This window comes from Vipera ursinii (assembly GCF_947247035.1).
Source record: "Vipera ursinii genome assembly, chromosome: 3".
Taxonomy (NCBI): Eukaryota; Metazoa; Chordata; class Lepidosauria; order Squamata; family Viperidae; genus Vipera; species Vipera ursinii.
In genome coordinates, this window is record NC_139516.1 from 138,980,154 (window position 1) to 138,996,148 (window position 15,995).

At 38.8% G+C, this 15,995-nt stretch overlaps 1 protein-coding gene across 4 annotated transcripts in view; it reads right to left on the reverse strand.

Annotated features, from left to right (window-relative positions):
- The window catches only part of DROSHA (drosha ribonuclease III), a 122,870-nt gene that overhangs the window by 48,226 nt on the left and 58,649 nt on the right, over positions 1–15,995 (reverse strand). For all 4 annotated transcript variants that reach the window (XM_083359121.1, XM_083359122.1, XM_083359123.1 and 1 more), the window contains exons 19-22: positions 15,268–15,406; positions 14,703–14,763; positions 8,123–8,182; positions 2,979–3,078 (exon numbers count right to left, since the gene is read on the reverse strand). In XM_083359121.1, coding sequence (XP_083215247.1) covers positions 2,979–3,078; positions 8,123–8,182; positions 14,703–14,763; positions 15,268–15,406 — 360 coding nt within the window. The remainder of the gene's footprint in view (positions 1–2,978; positions 3,079–8,122; positions 8,183–14,702; positions 14,764–15,267; positions 15,407–15,995) is intronic.

The window sequence follows — 15,995 nt, forward strand, 5'->3', positions numbered from 1 at the left end:
TGGACTATAGCAAGTATATAAGAAGAGCTAACCAAGGGGGGGGGGACCCAGGTCCTCTGAAACCTCTCCTTTTGCATTGCTGCATGCTCAGAATGCAAAATGAATCCTCAATGTGGGGGTGAAAGACAATTACCGGAAGAACTTCCTATTTACACCCTTGAACCAAGGGGTATAAATCTGGCACGAGGATAAAAAACGTAAACCTGTCTGCTTCGTATTAATGATGTTCATGACAGTCAGAAAACAATAGCTTCAGAATAAATGCTCACAAGGATAAAGAACAATGACATCTGGCAAAAGGTGAGGAGAGATGATTAAAATTGAGCGAAGGGGACTTAGAGGCATCTAAGGAGTGAAAGGGGAAATCAATGAACTATGTATGTTTGGAAGCATAAGTGGCACCGGTTAAGGGAAAGTAAATTGAAAGATCAATCGAAAACTCTTTCAGTTGTAAGCAAGTCACTTTGACGCTTTCAGTATCATCTAGCATCCCCATAAATTTTTCAGAAGGCAGGCTCTTGTATTATGGTGGTACTTAGAAGGATTGTTAGTGGGAATCATTTCCAAGCAAACAAAATCAGGACTCAAGGAGAGAGGCCAGAATTCAAATTGCTTCCATAGCAGGAAGAGAGGAGCTTTGGGGGTGCAGTGGTTAGAATGCAGTGTTGCAGATTAACTCTGCCCACAGCCTGGAGTTATCTCTGCTCACGTGCTCCAAATTTTCCAAATTATAGATCGCTTCATTCAACTTTACTCCAGATAAATATCAAGAATCTACCATTTTTCCTCATGACTAAGGGAGATGTTCTAGCCCTCTAATAATTTTGGTTCCGCTGTGTTGCACCTTTTTTGAATTCTACAATTATATTTAAAATGTGCTGACCAGAAATATCATATAATTCCAAGAAAGTGGGGGAAGAGAGAATAATTCTCCAAAACTGATGTAAGGGCATATTGGCTGCTTTAATTCCCTTCCTAATAGTCTTGTGTGTGGAATTCTGCCAGAAGCAAAGGACCAGGACCAAACATTAAGTTGCAGTTCAAAAAGGATTCATTGTTCAAGGCTATATACCAGAATCTAATCAACTAAAGTTCAGTACTAAATTGGTGCCAGATAAGGGTTAGCAGAATTCTAGAGGGGTTGTACTTGGACCATCTGAGGCAACGTAATGACTTTAAGCTAATGACATGCTTAACTCCACCTCCTGGCTCTGTCTTGTCTTCAACAAATTCATTCTTTTTTAGAGCAGCTGCACACACCGCATTGATATTTTCATGGACCTCTTTATTCCAAATTTCAAGATCTCTTTCCTAAACAATCACTGCTCTCGCAGATCCCACTAATATATGTGTGATATTTAGATATTCCTGGGCACCAACATAAATTACTTTTTGCTTCTTATATTGAACTCTATTTGCCATTCTGAGGGCCATCCACTAACTGATCTACTGATACTATTTAAAGCCCTTACTTGCAGGTATAGTGAGGAGAAAACTTTACTTACTAAATTTTCAGGGACAACCTTCAGCAATTTGATACACCCAGGTTGATCATCCCAACATTCCATCCTACAGTACATAGTCAATTGCCATCCTAACTGCCATAGTCAATTGGGGTCCCCTGAATGTGCAATTAGAAGGAAATGCTAATGAAGGCCATTAATGGGGTTGAGAAGAATACCAAATATAACAAAAAAATACTATAATAAAATATACGGTAATAAAATATACTACAGTATGTATAGTATATTATATATAAATTTATATACACAAAAGTAACAATGTTCCTTAATAGAAGAGAATATCTATAGCTCAGGATTGAATTGCAGAATCCTTGGTGCTCTACAAGCCTGATTGTTTGCTTGCAGATGTTTCATTATCCAACTAGATAACATCATGACTACCACTGATGATTTTACTTAGATGGTAATGAAACGTTTGCAGAGAACAACCAAGATCAGAGAGCATCAAGAACTCCAAAGGTCCTTAAAGCACAATATCAATAAAGAGGCCAGATGTTTATAAATAACTAGCAAAAGAAACATTTTTTCTTTTTTTCCTATTCTGTTTTAAGTTGGGTCAACTGTGTCTTGAGTTATATGTGAATTACCAAACCTAACTTTATATTTTAGCACCCCAACTAGGAGCTTTCAGGTGCCTCTTCTGAAGGCTGAAATATCAGACCATGTCATCAATAGGGCAATTGCATAGTTGCTCAAACTCACTTTGACAGTTCTGACCTTCTCAATTTGATCTATTTAGAGTATTCCAACATTTCATTACGGAAATATTTTAGCAGTTCCTAATAACATAATTTAGTCTTAAGAGTTTGTGATGGAAAGTGATTTCTCATCACTTTCAGCCATTTCTTGGGAAAGACACACCTTCATTCATAATCACTTTCCATAGACATATTGGAAATTATTAAGATCTTTTCAACAGGTTGATAGACCAGGTCATAAAATATGACCTGCAACTTATGGTTGAGAACACACTTGATGTCTTCCAGGTATTTTAGATTTTAGAATCACAAGCAATAGCTAATCAGAAGATTCCATGAGTTGGGAACAAGACATTAGGAAAAAAACAGATTTTATGTTCTGAATCATAAACTGACTCACCTGCAATTGAGTGCTTTCCATAAGTTCCTATTTATTTTACCAACATGCAGAATATATTAAATTCCTTATGATCACTGCAAAATTTACATAGTAGAAAGCATTTTTGTCTCCCTTAAGCCCCTATAACTAACTAAACCTTTGTGATAATATTAGAGATCGAGTCTCATGATTTGAAGGATCTACCCAGGGCAGTGCAGCACCAACTGTGTGCTACTTTATGCTACTTTCAAAAACACAAAACTCAAAAGTTCATCTGCATACAAAGGCTTTGCAAAAAAGGCAAGGGATGGCTGAATCAACCTATCAGCCAGACATTATAGCTATCATAAACCAAGATGCAATAATAACCATATATACCTTAGCCAGCATTGCAAGATGCTGATTCTGAACAATGGCAGTGCGGTATGTTGCTAATCCTCCTTCCTCCAAGCTTGGGAACAAATAGTACAGATGAACACTGGAAATAAAGATAAAAATCACTTAATCATCTATATACTCTCAATTGCTGATATATGTTCCTATCAAGGAAATAATCATTCCAAATTTACTTCTATCTGATTTCTGCAGAGGTAGTGTACATTCCTAAACTCTGCCAGCCTCGAAACTATTTCAATATGGTAGAATAAAGATTTTATTGTCAAGTTTTTTTTTTAAAAAAAACAAAGATGGGCAGGCATCATATGAAAAAGATTAGTGATACAATTCTTTCCTAATTTATTTATTTAGTAAATTTACAGTCACCCATCTCATATACTTGGTGGCTCACAATGAAAACAGAATAAGAAACAAAAACATCCAGAGTTAAAAGCAAGAAAATATCATAAAAACAGCAATCGAGAAGACTCTCGGCCATGACAGGGGCCCACCCATACAATCAGGACCCCAGTTCAGTGACAAAGATAAGATTTTTTCTTTCAGTGGGTTAGGACGCTGAGCTTGTCGATCAGAAGGTCGGCAGTTTGGCGGGTCGAATCCCAAGTGCCGTGTAGCAGAGTGAGCGCCTGTTACTCGTCCCAGCTTCTGCCAACCTAGCAGTTCAAAAGCACGTAAAAATGCAAGTAGAAAAATAGGGACCGCTCCGGTGGGAAGGTAACAGCATTCCGTGCGCCTTTGGCGTCTAGTCATGCCGGCCACATGACCACGGAGACGTCCTTGGACAAGCGCTGGCTCTTCGGCTTTGAAACGGAGATGAGCACCGGCCCCTAGAGTCGGAAACGACTAGCACGCATGTGCGGGGGAACCTTTACCTTTACCTTTAAAAGGGTCAGACCAAAGCTAATTTCTAGAGGGGAGGGGGAGGAAATTCCAAAGGTGGGCGCCACAGCAGAAAAAAATGTCCTCCTGACAGATGACTGTTTCTTGAAGACAAAAGTTGAAACAGGCTTCTCCTACCAGAACTAACAGGATGGGTAAACATCATTGAAAGAGATATTTCGGTAAGTAACCCAGCTCCAAGCTGTGATGATCTTTGAAGATAACTAACAGCACCTTGAATTGCAGACAAAAGCAGCTCACAGAGCAGAAGTGTCACATTTGCCAAATGACTAGCACCGGGTGAAGCTTCCAAGTACTCTTCAAGGGCAGTCCCATGTAGACCACACTGCAGTAATCCATCTGGGGCTACATCATGGGTGACTGTGAAAGGACAACCCCTCCCCTAGCAGTCCAGCAATGGCTGCAACAGGCATACAATACCAAGCTGGGCAAAGGGCCCCTTGCCATGGCTGCTACCTGCTCCTCAAGCAGAAGCTGTGAGTCTAGAAGGAAACCCAGACTGCCCAGGATAGTGTAACCCGATCTAGAACAAGACATGGAATGTCCACAGAACCAGGGGTTCTAAAACACAAAGCCTCATCTTACTGTGGTTGAGTCGAGTCCTATTGTTCTTCATCCAGTCCCACAGCTTCCAGTCACCAAGACAGAACCTCTACAGTATCATTTGGATGATCCAGAGCAGAGATGTTTAATTGGATATCATCTGAATACTTATGATCCTGAACCAATGGAGAGCTTCACCCAGCAGCTTCATGTAGTTGATAAAAAAAAGGAGAGGTGGGAACACTGAGCCCTACAGCCACTCCACACAGCAGAAGCCACCCGCTGACTTCTTCTCCCCTATAAACATTGACTGGAACCAGCCTTGGGGAAGCAGCACAGCACAGTACTGCCCACTCCTAATCCTGGCAACCAATCCGGAAGAATGCCGTGATCGCTGGGATTTAATCCCTACTCCCCTTCTTTTCCTGATGAAGTGAGTGAGTAGAAAAACAGGCCACGCATTTGGTGTTTCCATCCAATTACTGAAAGGGTTAGAAGAAGCCCCAGGGAAGTAGCTTTCCTATTGCTTATTCCAATAAAATAAGAATGCTTCATTTTAACACTTTTTCATACTCTGTACTGTCAATAAAACACGAATCTAGGAAGGGAGGGAGGGTGGCCCAAAGAACAAGTTCCATGATGTATTGTGGCTCTCGGTTCCTTGGTTAAATTCAGGAGTTTTAGTTTTAGAACAATTCTGCAAGGTACTAAAAGCTTCTTAAAAAAAGAATAGAGAGAATATTTTTTTTAAAAAAAGAAATAGATAAAATTGATTCTATAAGCGCATCACTAACCTCACTCATACATTAATTCCTGGAAAAAATGACTCAAAAATGTTTATTCGGCCTCTTTGCATGTTTTTATAGAAATGATCAGATGAGATTGTAGAATTTTAAGAGACATGGCCTGGCCACGCTTCCTTCAAAGGAGATGGCACTGAATTCAATCTCATTATATGGAGATTTATCTGGGAGTATATTTAACCTAATAAATCTGTGGTGTGAACCTAGGCAAGATTGCTCAACAGGATGACTATCTGAGAAAGATAAGACCTGTTTCTCAAATAATTTTACAGATTCAAGCTTCATGCTCTTAGGGTGGGTTTGGAGGATTTGTCAGCTGTAGAAAATCCAAAGTAAGCAGTCTTAGCTTTTGACCAAAAAAAAAAATCCCCTGATGAACTTCACAGTCACTTCACAGTTTTCTCCCGTTGTGCCATGATTGACTGATATTTGCAGGCCAAGATTGGTAGCATCAGAGTAACATTGTTGTGAAGCAGTGGGACTTTAGTGAGAGGAGAAATTCCCTTGCTGAAAGGAAAGGAGATGCTTATGGAAAGAATTTAACTGTGACTTTACAAGGTGATGGGAGGATCTTTTGCAGATTAAATTCCCTCCGGGCAGAGATGTTCTCCATGTTTGTCTGTCTGATCTTCCTCCTCAGTAAATATGCATCAGAGCTTGTCTTTGGGTTTCAGAAACGTTAGAGTGAGGATTCTATGTGATTCACAGGAATGACATCAGAAGGAGTTACACTTTCACCGTGCCAATTTTCAAGTCTCAAAAAAATGCACCGAAACAAACCCCCCAACATACCGAGTCCTGTAATCCAAAATATTAAAACATGAATCAGCTGTCATTCAATATACTATTTTTAGGATTTTTTTTTTAAAATTTTTTTTAATAGAAACAAGTCAAAAGCTCCAAACTATTCCTTCAAAGTAGTTGTTAGACGGCATTGATACTAGCAGTTTTTTTCTCCTTTATCTGTAATGCCACAATACTTTTAGAGCAGGCATGTCAAACTCGCAACGTCACATGATGTCGCACGACGTATCGCAATTTTTTCCCCATTGCCGGCAATGGGGTGGGTGCCATTTCAGTATGATGCACCTGGCCCGCGGGCCAGCAGTTTGACATTCCTGCTTTAGAACTTCTCTTTAAATAAAACAACTACTTTTCCTAACACAGCTGAGCTCTGAAATTGGTTTTGAAAGCTGTAACCTCAGGTTTTTATTATTATTTTTCATATTGCCTTCTCTCACACTTAGCAAGAAAACGGCTGCTGTTTTCACTAAGCAATGAAAAGTCAATTTTATGGGGATTTTTCTCTTTTATTCCGGTCATTTTTCAATACTTTAGAAAAACATACAAAGCCAAAATGATTGAGTGATCATCCATTAACTGGAAGGAACTTAGTAATCTTATTGATTTATTTTTTTTAAAAAAACTGTGAATATATGTATGTGACTGCCTGCTCCTAAATAAGGCAGAATGCCAAGCTTGCCTTTATGAGGTCAGGATTAATGAATAACAAACTTTGAAAGAGAAGAAATGTTTTGAGATTTACTTGGAAACTCACATCATGCTTGAAATTATAGGCAGAGAGATCAAGGAGTTCTATGACAAGAAAATGACAACATCTCAAAAGACATCTCTCTTTTATTTACTGGCTATAAACGTAGAAGCATTTTGGTCCTAAACTAGCCACTGCTCAGAACAGTTATGAGCAATTCTAAATTACAGCTAATGGGACAAAAACATGAGCCTTTCACTTCACTCTAGTATGCTTTGGGGTCTGAACATGGTATTAAATTTCAGAAATATCTATGGATATTTCTTCTCCTAATCTCTTCTACGGTAAGATCTCCAAAATGTAACACAACAATTACTCAGAAACCAATAGATGGAAGAATTGAGCCAATAAAGAGGGAGAAGGCAAGAACCCAATACTTGGGAAACATCCCATCGGGAGGATAAGTATTATTTATTTTTTATTTTAATTCCATTTATATCCTGCCCTTCTCCGAAGACTCAGGGCGGCTTACAAGCTTAGCAGTAGCCTTCATTCTATGTATATGCCTGCTTATTAGGGCTTTCACACACACACCCAAGCGGCATTATTACAAAGTCAGCTTAATTGCCCCCAACAATCTGGGTCCTCATTTTACCTACCTGGGAAGGATGGAAGGCTGAGTCAACCTTGAGCCTGGTGGGATGCGAACCTGCAATAATTGCAGGCAGCTGGTGTTACTTAAGGAGGCATTAGCCCACTGCTCCACCAAGGCTCTATACTTTTTTAGCCTTCTAATATTCTTCAGCTTTAGGCATTTCAAAGACAGATACTAATCTTCGGTTCTAGGTTATTAGTTAAAGGAGATTGAAAGGGATAGAGATATATTTTTTTAAAAAAAATAAACAAAAATGCATGAGAGCAGAAGCAAAGCTAGGCAAATCCCTGTCTAACTTTTCATTTCCTATCCTATCTCTAAAGGAAAAAGAACAATGACCAAAATATGTAAACTCAACTCAAAATACGTCAAAAGGCATATGTATAGTTAAATGCTTGGTACATCAGAAATACCGCATAATTTTGAAAACGATACAGACTTGGAGGTGGGCAAGTTTCCTTGTTAACAATGATGAAATCATACCAGAAATCACTGGCCAGAGATGCATTTTATAAGTTTAAAACAGAGCTGGACCACATTTTCCCCTCTAATGTTAGTTATATTCCAAGTCTCCATAACCAACAAAAAAGGTAGGATAGAATTGCTGCTGTACAGCATCTTTTGAGGGCTGCTTATCTGTTCTCGGTGACTAAATGGGATTAAAGAGATGAGAATAGGGATTGATTTTATTGCATGGTGGATCCAAGTGTCTCACCTGAACACAAACACTTACCTTGTTAAAAACTCAACCACAGCATCTCCCAAAAATTCCAAGCGTTCGTTGTGGTTAATCCTGCAAAGAAATGCAAAGATGATTAAGAGTGACGCTGCTGATGGAAAACAGCCATCCATCCCTTCTTTGGGCAATAAGCAGAGAAAGTTAGCCTCCCGCAGTTTTTCTTTCAGAACGCTGAATTCCCAATGCACAACAGTGAATTTCTGGGCTTCTCCTCCGCCACACAAAAGCCACAGGCGGCCTGAAAAGGTAATAAGGCAGATTATAATTTTGTGTTGACTGATTAGTAAAAGGGAGGATAATGATGTGCAAAAGCCTGCTGAGAGGGACTCTTCCATCTGCTGTTATGCCTGTCAATGATTTAAAAGAAATACCTCCCCCTAGGCCATCTATAGACTCTTGGTGCCATGCACACACAAAAAAAGAGAAAAGCACCTCACTGGGAGCGCGCTATTTCTTGAAACAGCTATAATAGTGAGCCTGACCCTTCTTCTTTAGCGTTTTTATTCTCTTGCATACAAGCAGGATTACAGCTTACGAGCGGACTACAGGCTTCGCGTGCAAAATGTTACAGTCAATCCTTAGCATTTCTCTCCAGAAAAGAACTACTGCCTGAAACTTCGGAAATAGTTGCTGAGCCATGTAGAAAACGCAGTCTTGACATAGATGGACCCAACCACCTGAAAGGGTAGAAGGAAGCCTCCTACATTTCTGTATAGGTGGCTTGCAGTTTTTAGACGTGTCCCGGCCTTTTGAACAAGGAGGAAACAGTCAGACCTGCAGCCAAAGAGATCCATAGGCTTCTAAAGATTATTGTGCAGGAAAGCAAAACAATGACAGCAGGACTGGGAGTCATCCCTCCACCCCCTCCCCCCCAAAAAAAGACTGCCATTGGTGATCAGAAATTCAATTATGGTAATCAGGGGAGAGGGGGAAAAAAACACCTTATGGTCAATTCCTTTTTAAACTTCTGATGTGAAACATATGAGCAGAGGAAAGATAATGTTGATGATTGGTTTCAATATTACCAAATGAATGAAGTGTATCAAATGGATAAAAAAGAGGTTTTCAAATAGAGAAATCCAAATTGGAAACGTTATAGTTAGATTCAAAATCAAAAAAATATTTCCAAGATGTATAATTTATTGCTGGAGTGGCACACGGAAGATGAACAAGTGAAATCAGTGATGATCGATTGGGCTAATGATGTGGGGCACAACATTATGATGGAGGACTGGGAGAGGATGTGCGGAAAAAGGGTATTAAGTTTACAGCATGTAATGTTTTGAAAGAAAATATGATGAAGATGATGTATAGGTGGTATGTAACACTGGTTAAACTTGCAAAAATTTATCATTCACATGATAATAAATGCTGGAAATGTAAAGCTGTAGAAGGAACCTTTTACCACATGTGGTGGACTTGCCCCATAGTAAAAGACTTCTGGGAAAAGATCTATAATGAATTAAAGAAAGTGTTGAAAAACACATTTATTAAGAAACCAGAAGCCTTCTTATTGGGTATAGTCGGAAAAGAAATTCCCAAAAAAAGATGTTACTCTCTTTCTGTATAACACAACAGCGGCGAGAATTTTGATAGCCAAGAATTGGAAGACACAAGAAATACCAACTGTGGAAGAATGGCAGATGAAAATGATGGACTATATGGAACTCGCCGAGCTGACCGGGAGAATCTGTGACCAGGGAGAAGAGTCGGTGGAAGAAGATTGGAAGAAATTTAAGGACTATTTGAAGAAATATTGTCATATTAATTAATTTGAAATGGACTTGGAAGTGCTTATAGGTAGCAGTTTTAGAGTTTAATGTTTAGTATTAAGGATAATATGAAAGAATGATTGTTAAATGATAAGAAATTAAATATGGATAGATATTAACTATGATTTAGAATTATGAAATAGAAATTGCTAATGATGATCTACGATGAAACGCAGATAGTGGGGACTTGAGGAAGTCACCTGAAAATGATTAGAAAGATTAAGAATAATGGAAGTTAAGTATTCTTTTTGTATTTTTGTTGATTGTATTGTTTATGTTATGTTTTGTTTTTTATATGTATTTTTTGTTTTAATATATGTTTTTATAAAAGCAATAATTTTTTTTAAAAAAAATAAACTTCTGATGTGGCTAATTAGGATTATTTCTTCCACCAGGTTCCAGAAGTAGCATCATGATTTGAGGGTAGAGAGCGTAATGAACACATATACTGTAGATCCAGCTTTCTGCTACTTCACTATAAGATTCCTTGGGGGTAGCAGGTGAGTAGCTTCTGGCACCTACAATTAACTAGCAAAACCAGCCGAAACATGTAGAGCCAAGATGGACATATGAAAAATAACATGTGAAACTCAGGAGAGGCATATGAAAAATAAATAAACCAAAATTCAGTCTAGAGCTTCTGGCATCATCGTTCTGCAAGAAAGACGATGATCGCTCCTGCTGGCATTCAAGACAGAGAAGATATAAACGAAGGACCATAGCACAGAGTTTTTCAAGCAAAAGTCTGTCCCCAAACCTACTGCCAGATATTGTCAATGAAACAAGTCTAAATGGATCACTATTTGGACTCAATGTATGGCACTGTATCTAACAAACAGATTTTTTAAAAAAATCTGAGACAGGATTTCAAAAGATTGCACAGGTCCTTAGTCTGCCCCATGATTAGCAATAACAGTATTAATAATTTGCAGGCCATATGTAATCTTTAGGATTCAGGCTTAAATTTCAGTTTAAGCACAGGCAGGGCCATAAATTAAGATTTGGATGGGACGCCTGTTTATGGAATACATCTCACGTGCATATTAAAAATACCATCGCTCTCTCTCTCTCTCTCTCTCTCTCTCTCACACACACACACACACACACACACACACACAGACATAGAGAGAGATTAAAAGTAATTAAGAAGAGACTGAATTTAATTAAAATGAGTGGAGGGTGTAAAGATTTGATTTAACTATACTATAATTTTCTATGGAGAAAAAGGCCTTAGTTGTCCTCTATTTTACTAGGAACAAACAGCATCAAAATTTTTCAACTGCAGTATGTATTACACAGTGTTATCAGATAAAGCCTATGAATGATAAAGAATCTATAAAATTCAGCTCTCCACACAAACTGAAAGCCAGGGATCCCATTAAATTTTGAATTGCAAACAATTCTGAAAAATGTTCCTATGCTATATGAGTATGATTTGTCTGCACAATTATTTGAGCTATATTATTTTATGAGAAATCTATTCTACTTTATGAAGTTTGAGCATATGAAGAAAACTAATGGAATTTAAAGAAAGTAAAAACTGACCTGGAGAAAAATATCATTATCAGAACATTAGAAAAAATAGCCAATAAGAAAATAATATGAAATTGCAATGTACTTTACTATCTTAATTATTTGGAATAAAAAGAAAACTTCATACAACTTGGAAATTGTCAGGCTTGCCTGAAATAGAAATTTCCCATGGAATATATCAGCAATGGAATATTCTCTAGGCCCTGTTTCTCCCCATAAGGCAGACATGTCAAACACAAGGCCCGAGGGCCAGATCCGGCCCGCGAAGTGGTTTCATGTGGCCCGCAAAGCCATCCTGGAAACAGTGAGGGAACGGCCCCCACTGCCTTGGCCCTGGCCCAGAGACCCTCCTTCTGCCAGAGACCCTCAGGTCTGTCCCACTCCTGCCCAGGCCCCCATAGGCACCCTTGATGCGAAAGATGTAGAGCTGGCCACGCCCACCCAGTAGGCCATTCGCACTCTAGCCACACCCACCCAGGCCACACCCACCCACCCCCCTGAGGTCAACCGCAATCCTGATGCGGCCCTCAATGAAATTGAGTTTGACACCCCTGCCATAAGGCATAAGCCAAAAGAAAAGAAGCTCCAGGAGCATCACTGTAGAACGGGACAATCTGGCTAGGCTGACTGATGCCCTTATCCCCATATAGTTTGACAACGAACACGGAACACCTTTGAAGTCCATCTCAAAACCACAATTGACTAAAAGCAGTGTTCCACGTATTGACTGGCGCTAATTGCTAATATTTATTTATTCATTCATTCATTCATTTATTCATTTATTTGCATATTTATTATGCCATCCACCTCCCCTATAAGCTTATAAGTTTTATAAAATAGGTGAAAAATAATTTAAATATTCAGAATAAATATGGGACTAAAAAGTTCCATTTAGCTTATGAGTAGATTTTAGAGGGATATTGTTATTAATTCTAGTGTTAGTACTTTGTATGTATCTATGTTAAAGGGGAGTTAAAGCACATTATGAATTTGGTTAATTTTATATTATGGATAATTTTTACTTAGAATATGATTATTATAACTATAACCCTGTATTTAGCTCTGGGAAGTGGGGGGGAAGGGGGTGGTTTGGGGTGGGTGGGTTTTGGGGATGTATTCTAAAATCTTTTTTTGTAAAACTCTTTAATAAAAAAATAATAATAATTTAAATATTTAAACATTAAAACCACACAGATTATGATCTTAAAACTCTACTGAAACCAGAGCCAAGAGACGGACAGGATGGGGATGACGTCTTCTTACCCTGTCAGCCACCTCCAGTGCTGAACGCCCACCTCCGGGCCCCGCACCAAACAGCAAAACCAGGTTTTTATACATGTCTTATGGAGATTCTCAGTCATCCAGGTCATAGTTATCCCAAAGATGCTTTTTCACGTGGCAACCAGACTTTGTTTTTCTTTGAAGACAAAGGCCACTCTTTCAAACACAGCAAAGTCCACATTATGGACAGAGAGGACCGCTGGTTTGAAAGAGGGGGCAAAGAGGCCATCTATGTCAAAACTGAAAAGCCCTCTCTCAAGAGAGGGGGAGGGATACAACACCATCTATCTTCAGTCTATAACACTGTCCTTTCAACAGTTCCAAAAAGGCTCCACACCCATTTGCAGTACTCAGGTGACCCTGACACAGATAAGCCTCCAGGTGGCATCAACGACTCTCTAAAAGAATGCAAATGACCAGCTGTCCACAAGGAATCTAAATCCTTCCATTCCCCCACTATCCAGTTAGAGCTGAAGAAGCTTCTTGGATGAGAAGCAAAATGACTTCAAAGAAAAACAAGGAAGTCCAGTTGCCTCATGAAGAAGCATTTTTGGAACAGATTTTGATAGCCTTCCAGAAGGCCAAAATGGTGAGAATATTACACCTATGCTGTCTGTCTCCAATTGGTTACCAAGAGATTTCTAGTTGCAATTCAAAGGGCTAATTTTGACTTATAAAGCTACATGTGGTTTGGCATTTTCAGGACTGTGTACTCCAACTAGAGTTGACCCTCCAAGGAGATTCTTTCTCCTTACTCCCACCAGCTGTAAATGTCACATACTCTGTAGCCCTGCCTGGTTAGATGACTCAGTCCAGCATCACAGGCCATTAGGAGTGAGAAAGGCTGTATAATAGGACATTAGACTCCCAGTGGCGCAGTGGTTAGAATGCAGTACTGCAGTTTGGCAGTTCGAGCCCCATTGGCTCAAGGTTGACTCAGCCTTCCATCCCTCCGAGGTCGGTAAAATGAGGACCAGATTGTTGGGGATGGGGGTGGGGAATATGCTGACTCTGTAAACGCTTAGAGAGGGCTGTAAAGCACTGTTAAGCGGTATATACAGTCATGCTCGAAATTGTTGGCACCCCAGAAATTTTTCCAGAGAATCAAGTGTTTCTCTCGGAGAGGTATTGCAGGAACACATGTTTTGCTGTACACAGGTTTGTTCCCTTTGTGTGTATTGGAACACGGCAAAAAAAGGGAGGAGAAAGGCAAGTTGCACATAATGTCAAACAAAACTCCAAAAATGGGCTGGACAAAATTATTGGCACCCTTAACTTAATATTTGGTTGCACACCCTTTGGAAAAAATAACTGAAATCAGTAACTGATGGGGGATGTTAGGGTTTTTAATAGGTTTTTATATTGTTATTGTTTTATCTGGGCGATTATTTAATTCTTTTTTAATTTTTGTATTTTCTATTTATATGTGCCCTGTTCACCGCCCTGAGTCCCTCGGGAGAAGGGCGGTATACAAATTTAATAAATAATAAATAATAATTTCTTGGTAGCTGAGCGTATGGCATTGTTTATTAAATGATAGTTGGGCTTCAGGACTGGCCAGAAATTTCGATATACTTTTAATATTTGAAACAATACAAAATATTAGAACTGACAATGAAAATAGTGAAGTTATGAATAGCTTCTGCCTGATAGGATCAATTATCGATAATTAAAAAAAAACAGTCAAGAAATAAGCCGCAGGTTAGCTCTTGGTAGATTTTACTTAAGCTGACTCCTAAATTGCAAATTCTAATTTGTATGGAACCAGTTTGTTCTTCTGAATTTGTTAATTTGTATCTTCTCCAGCATTTTACAACACAAACCTCTCAAAGTAAATGCACCATGCTCCTACTAGTTCCTACTAATTCTGAATACTTGTTCCATCGAAGAATTAATGCAGGCATAATATAATGTGAATACCACTGCCATGCACTTGTAATGCATCCTTCATATGCCCAGTGAGAGGGAAAAAACATTTATATACATACCTGGAAGGAGTTGGATCATCTTGACCAAGACGTGACATAATATTGATCAAAGTGTTTATACCTGTAAAATACAGCATCACATTTAAAGAGGTATTCATAATCTCCTGCTCAATATTGTATAGCTTCCTTTCAGTCTGGTAAGATAATTTCCTCTGGTCTAATATACAGTGGTACCTCGATACTCATTGTTAATTGGTTCTGGGAGGTATAATCAGTACCAAAAATGAAGAGTATCAAACAATTTTTTCCTCTAAGGAATGAGTCACAAAGCAGCTAACATCAATGTTCTAGCTTGTGCGTTGAGTACCAAACAAATGATGAGTACCAGGACAAACTTTTCATGTCAAAATGCATTGAGTACCAAATTTGATGAGTTTCAAAGCAGTTGAGTACCAAGGTAACACTGTAGTCTGATAATTACAGGGAGGATATTTATGAAGAAACATTAAAGGTTCTGCTTCTCCAACTTGCTTTTTAGAAGGTTCAAATGAAGAACTGTTGGAAGCAACTTCAATATGCCCATATCAAAGGAAGAAATGGCAACAGGAAAGACAATCAAACGAACCTTTCTTCCTCATATGCATATGGTGAACTTTTCTATCTCCATATTTGGGTTGACGAATCCCACAATTTGATAAAGAATTTCTGGCATGGTCTGGATTCATTCCAAAGTTCAAGTGATGGCTTGGGTGAGTCATGGCAAGCTAAAAAGCAGAATCCCAAAATCAAACTGAAACACAATGAACAATGTCCATTCAAGTTCAAATGTTCAGTGAAATCCCAGAGCAATGTCAGGAATGAGTCATATATGGTTTTCATATATGGTTGTTGGAAATGTTTTATCTAGCTAGGTCAGGGGTCGGCAACCTCAGCTCTTTTATGACTCGTGGACTTCAACTCCCAGAATTCCTGAGCCAGCTATGCTGGTTCATGAATTCTGGGAGTTGAAGTCAACGAGTCATAAAAGAGCCGAGGTTGCCGACCCCTGAGCTAGCTGAAAGAAATTCTTATCGCCCCCCCCACCTCCACTTCTGACAAAAGAAAGCTAGTGATACATAGGTATTAAAAGCACATTTCTCTCTTCCGGTTTAACAAACCCTCATTATTTGATATAATATTACATGCAAATAATACTATAACATTACATGTATAACTATCATATAATTCTGCTGTGAGAATCTAATTGTTGAATCTAGCTCTGTATTTATTTTTGTAAAGAGTTCAGGCATGATAGCATCTGCGAAATACTGACAATTCAGAAGAAAATCCCACTGTGACCAGTAAGCTTACTTT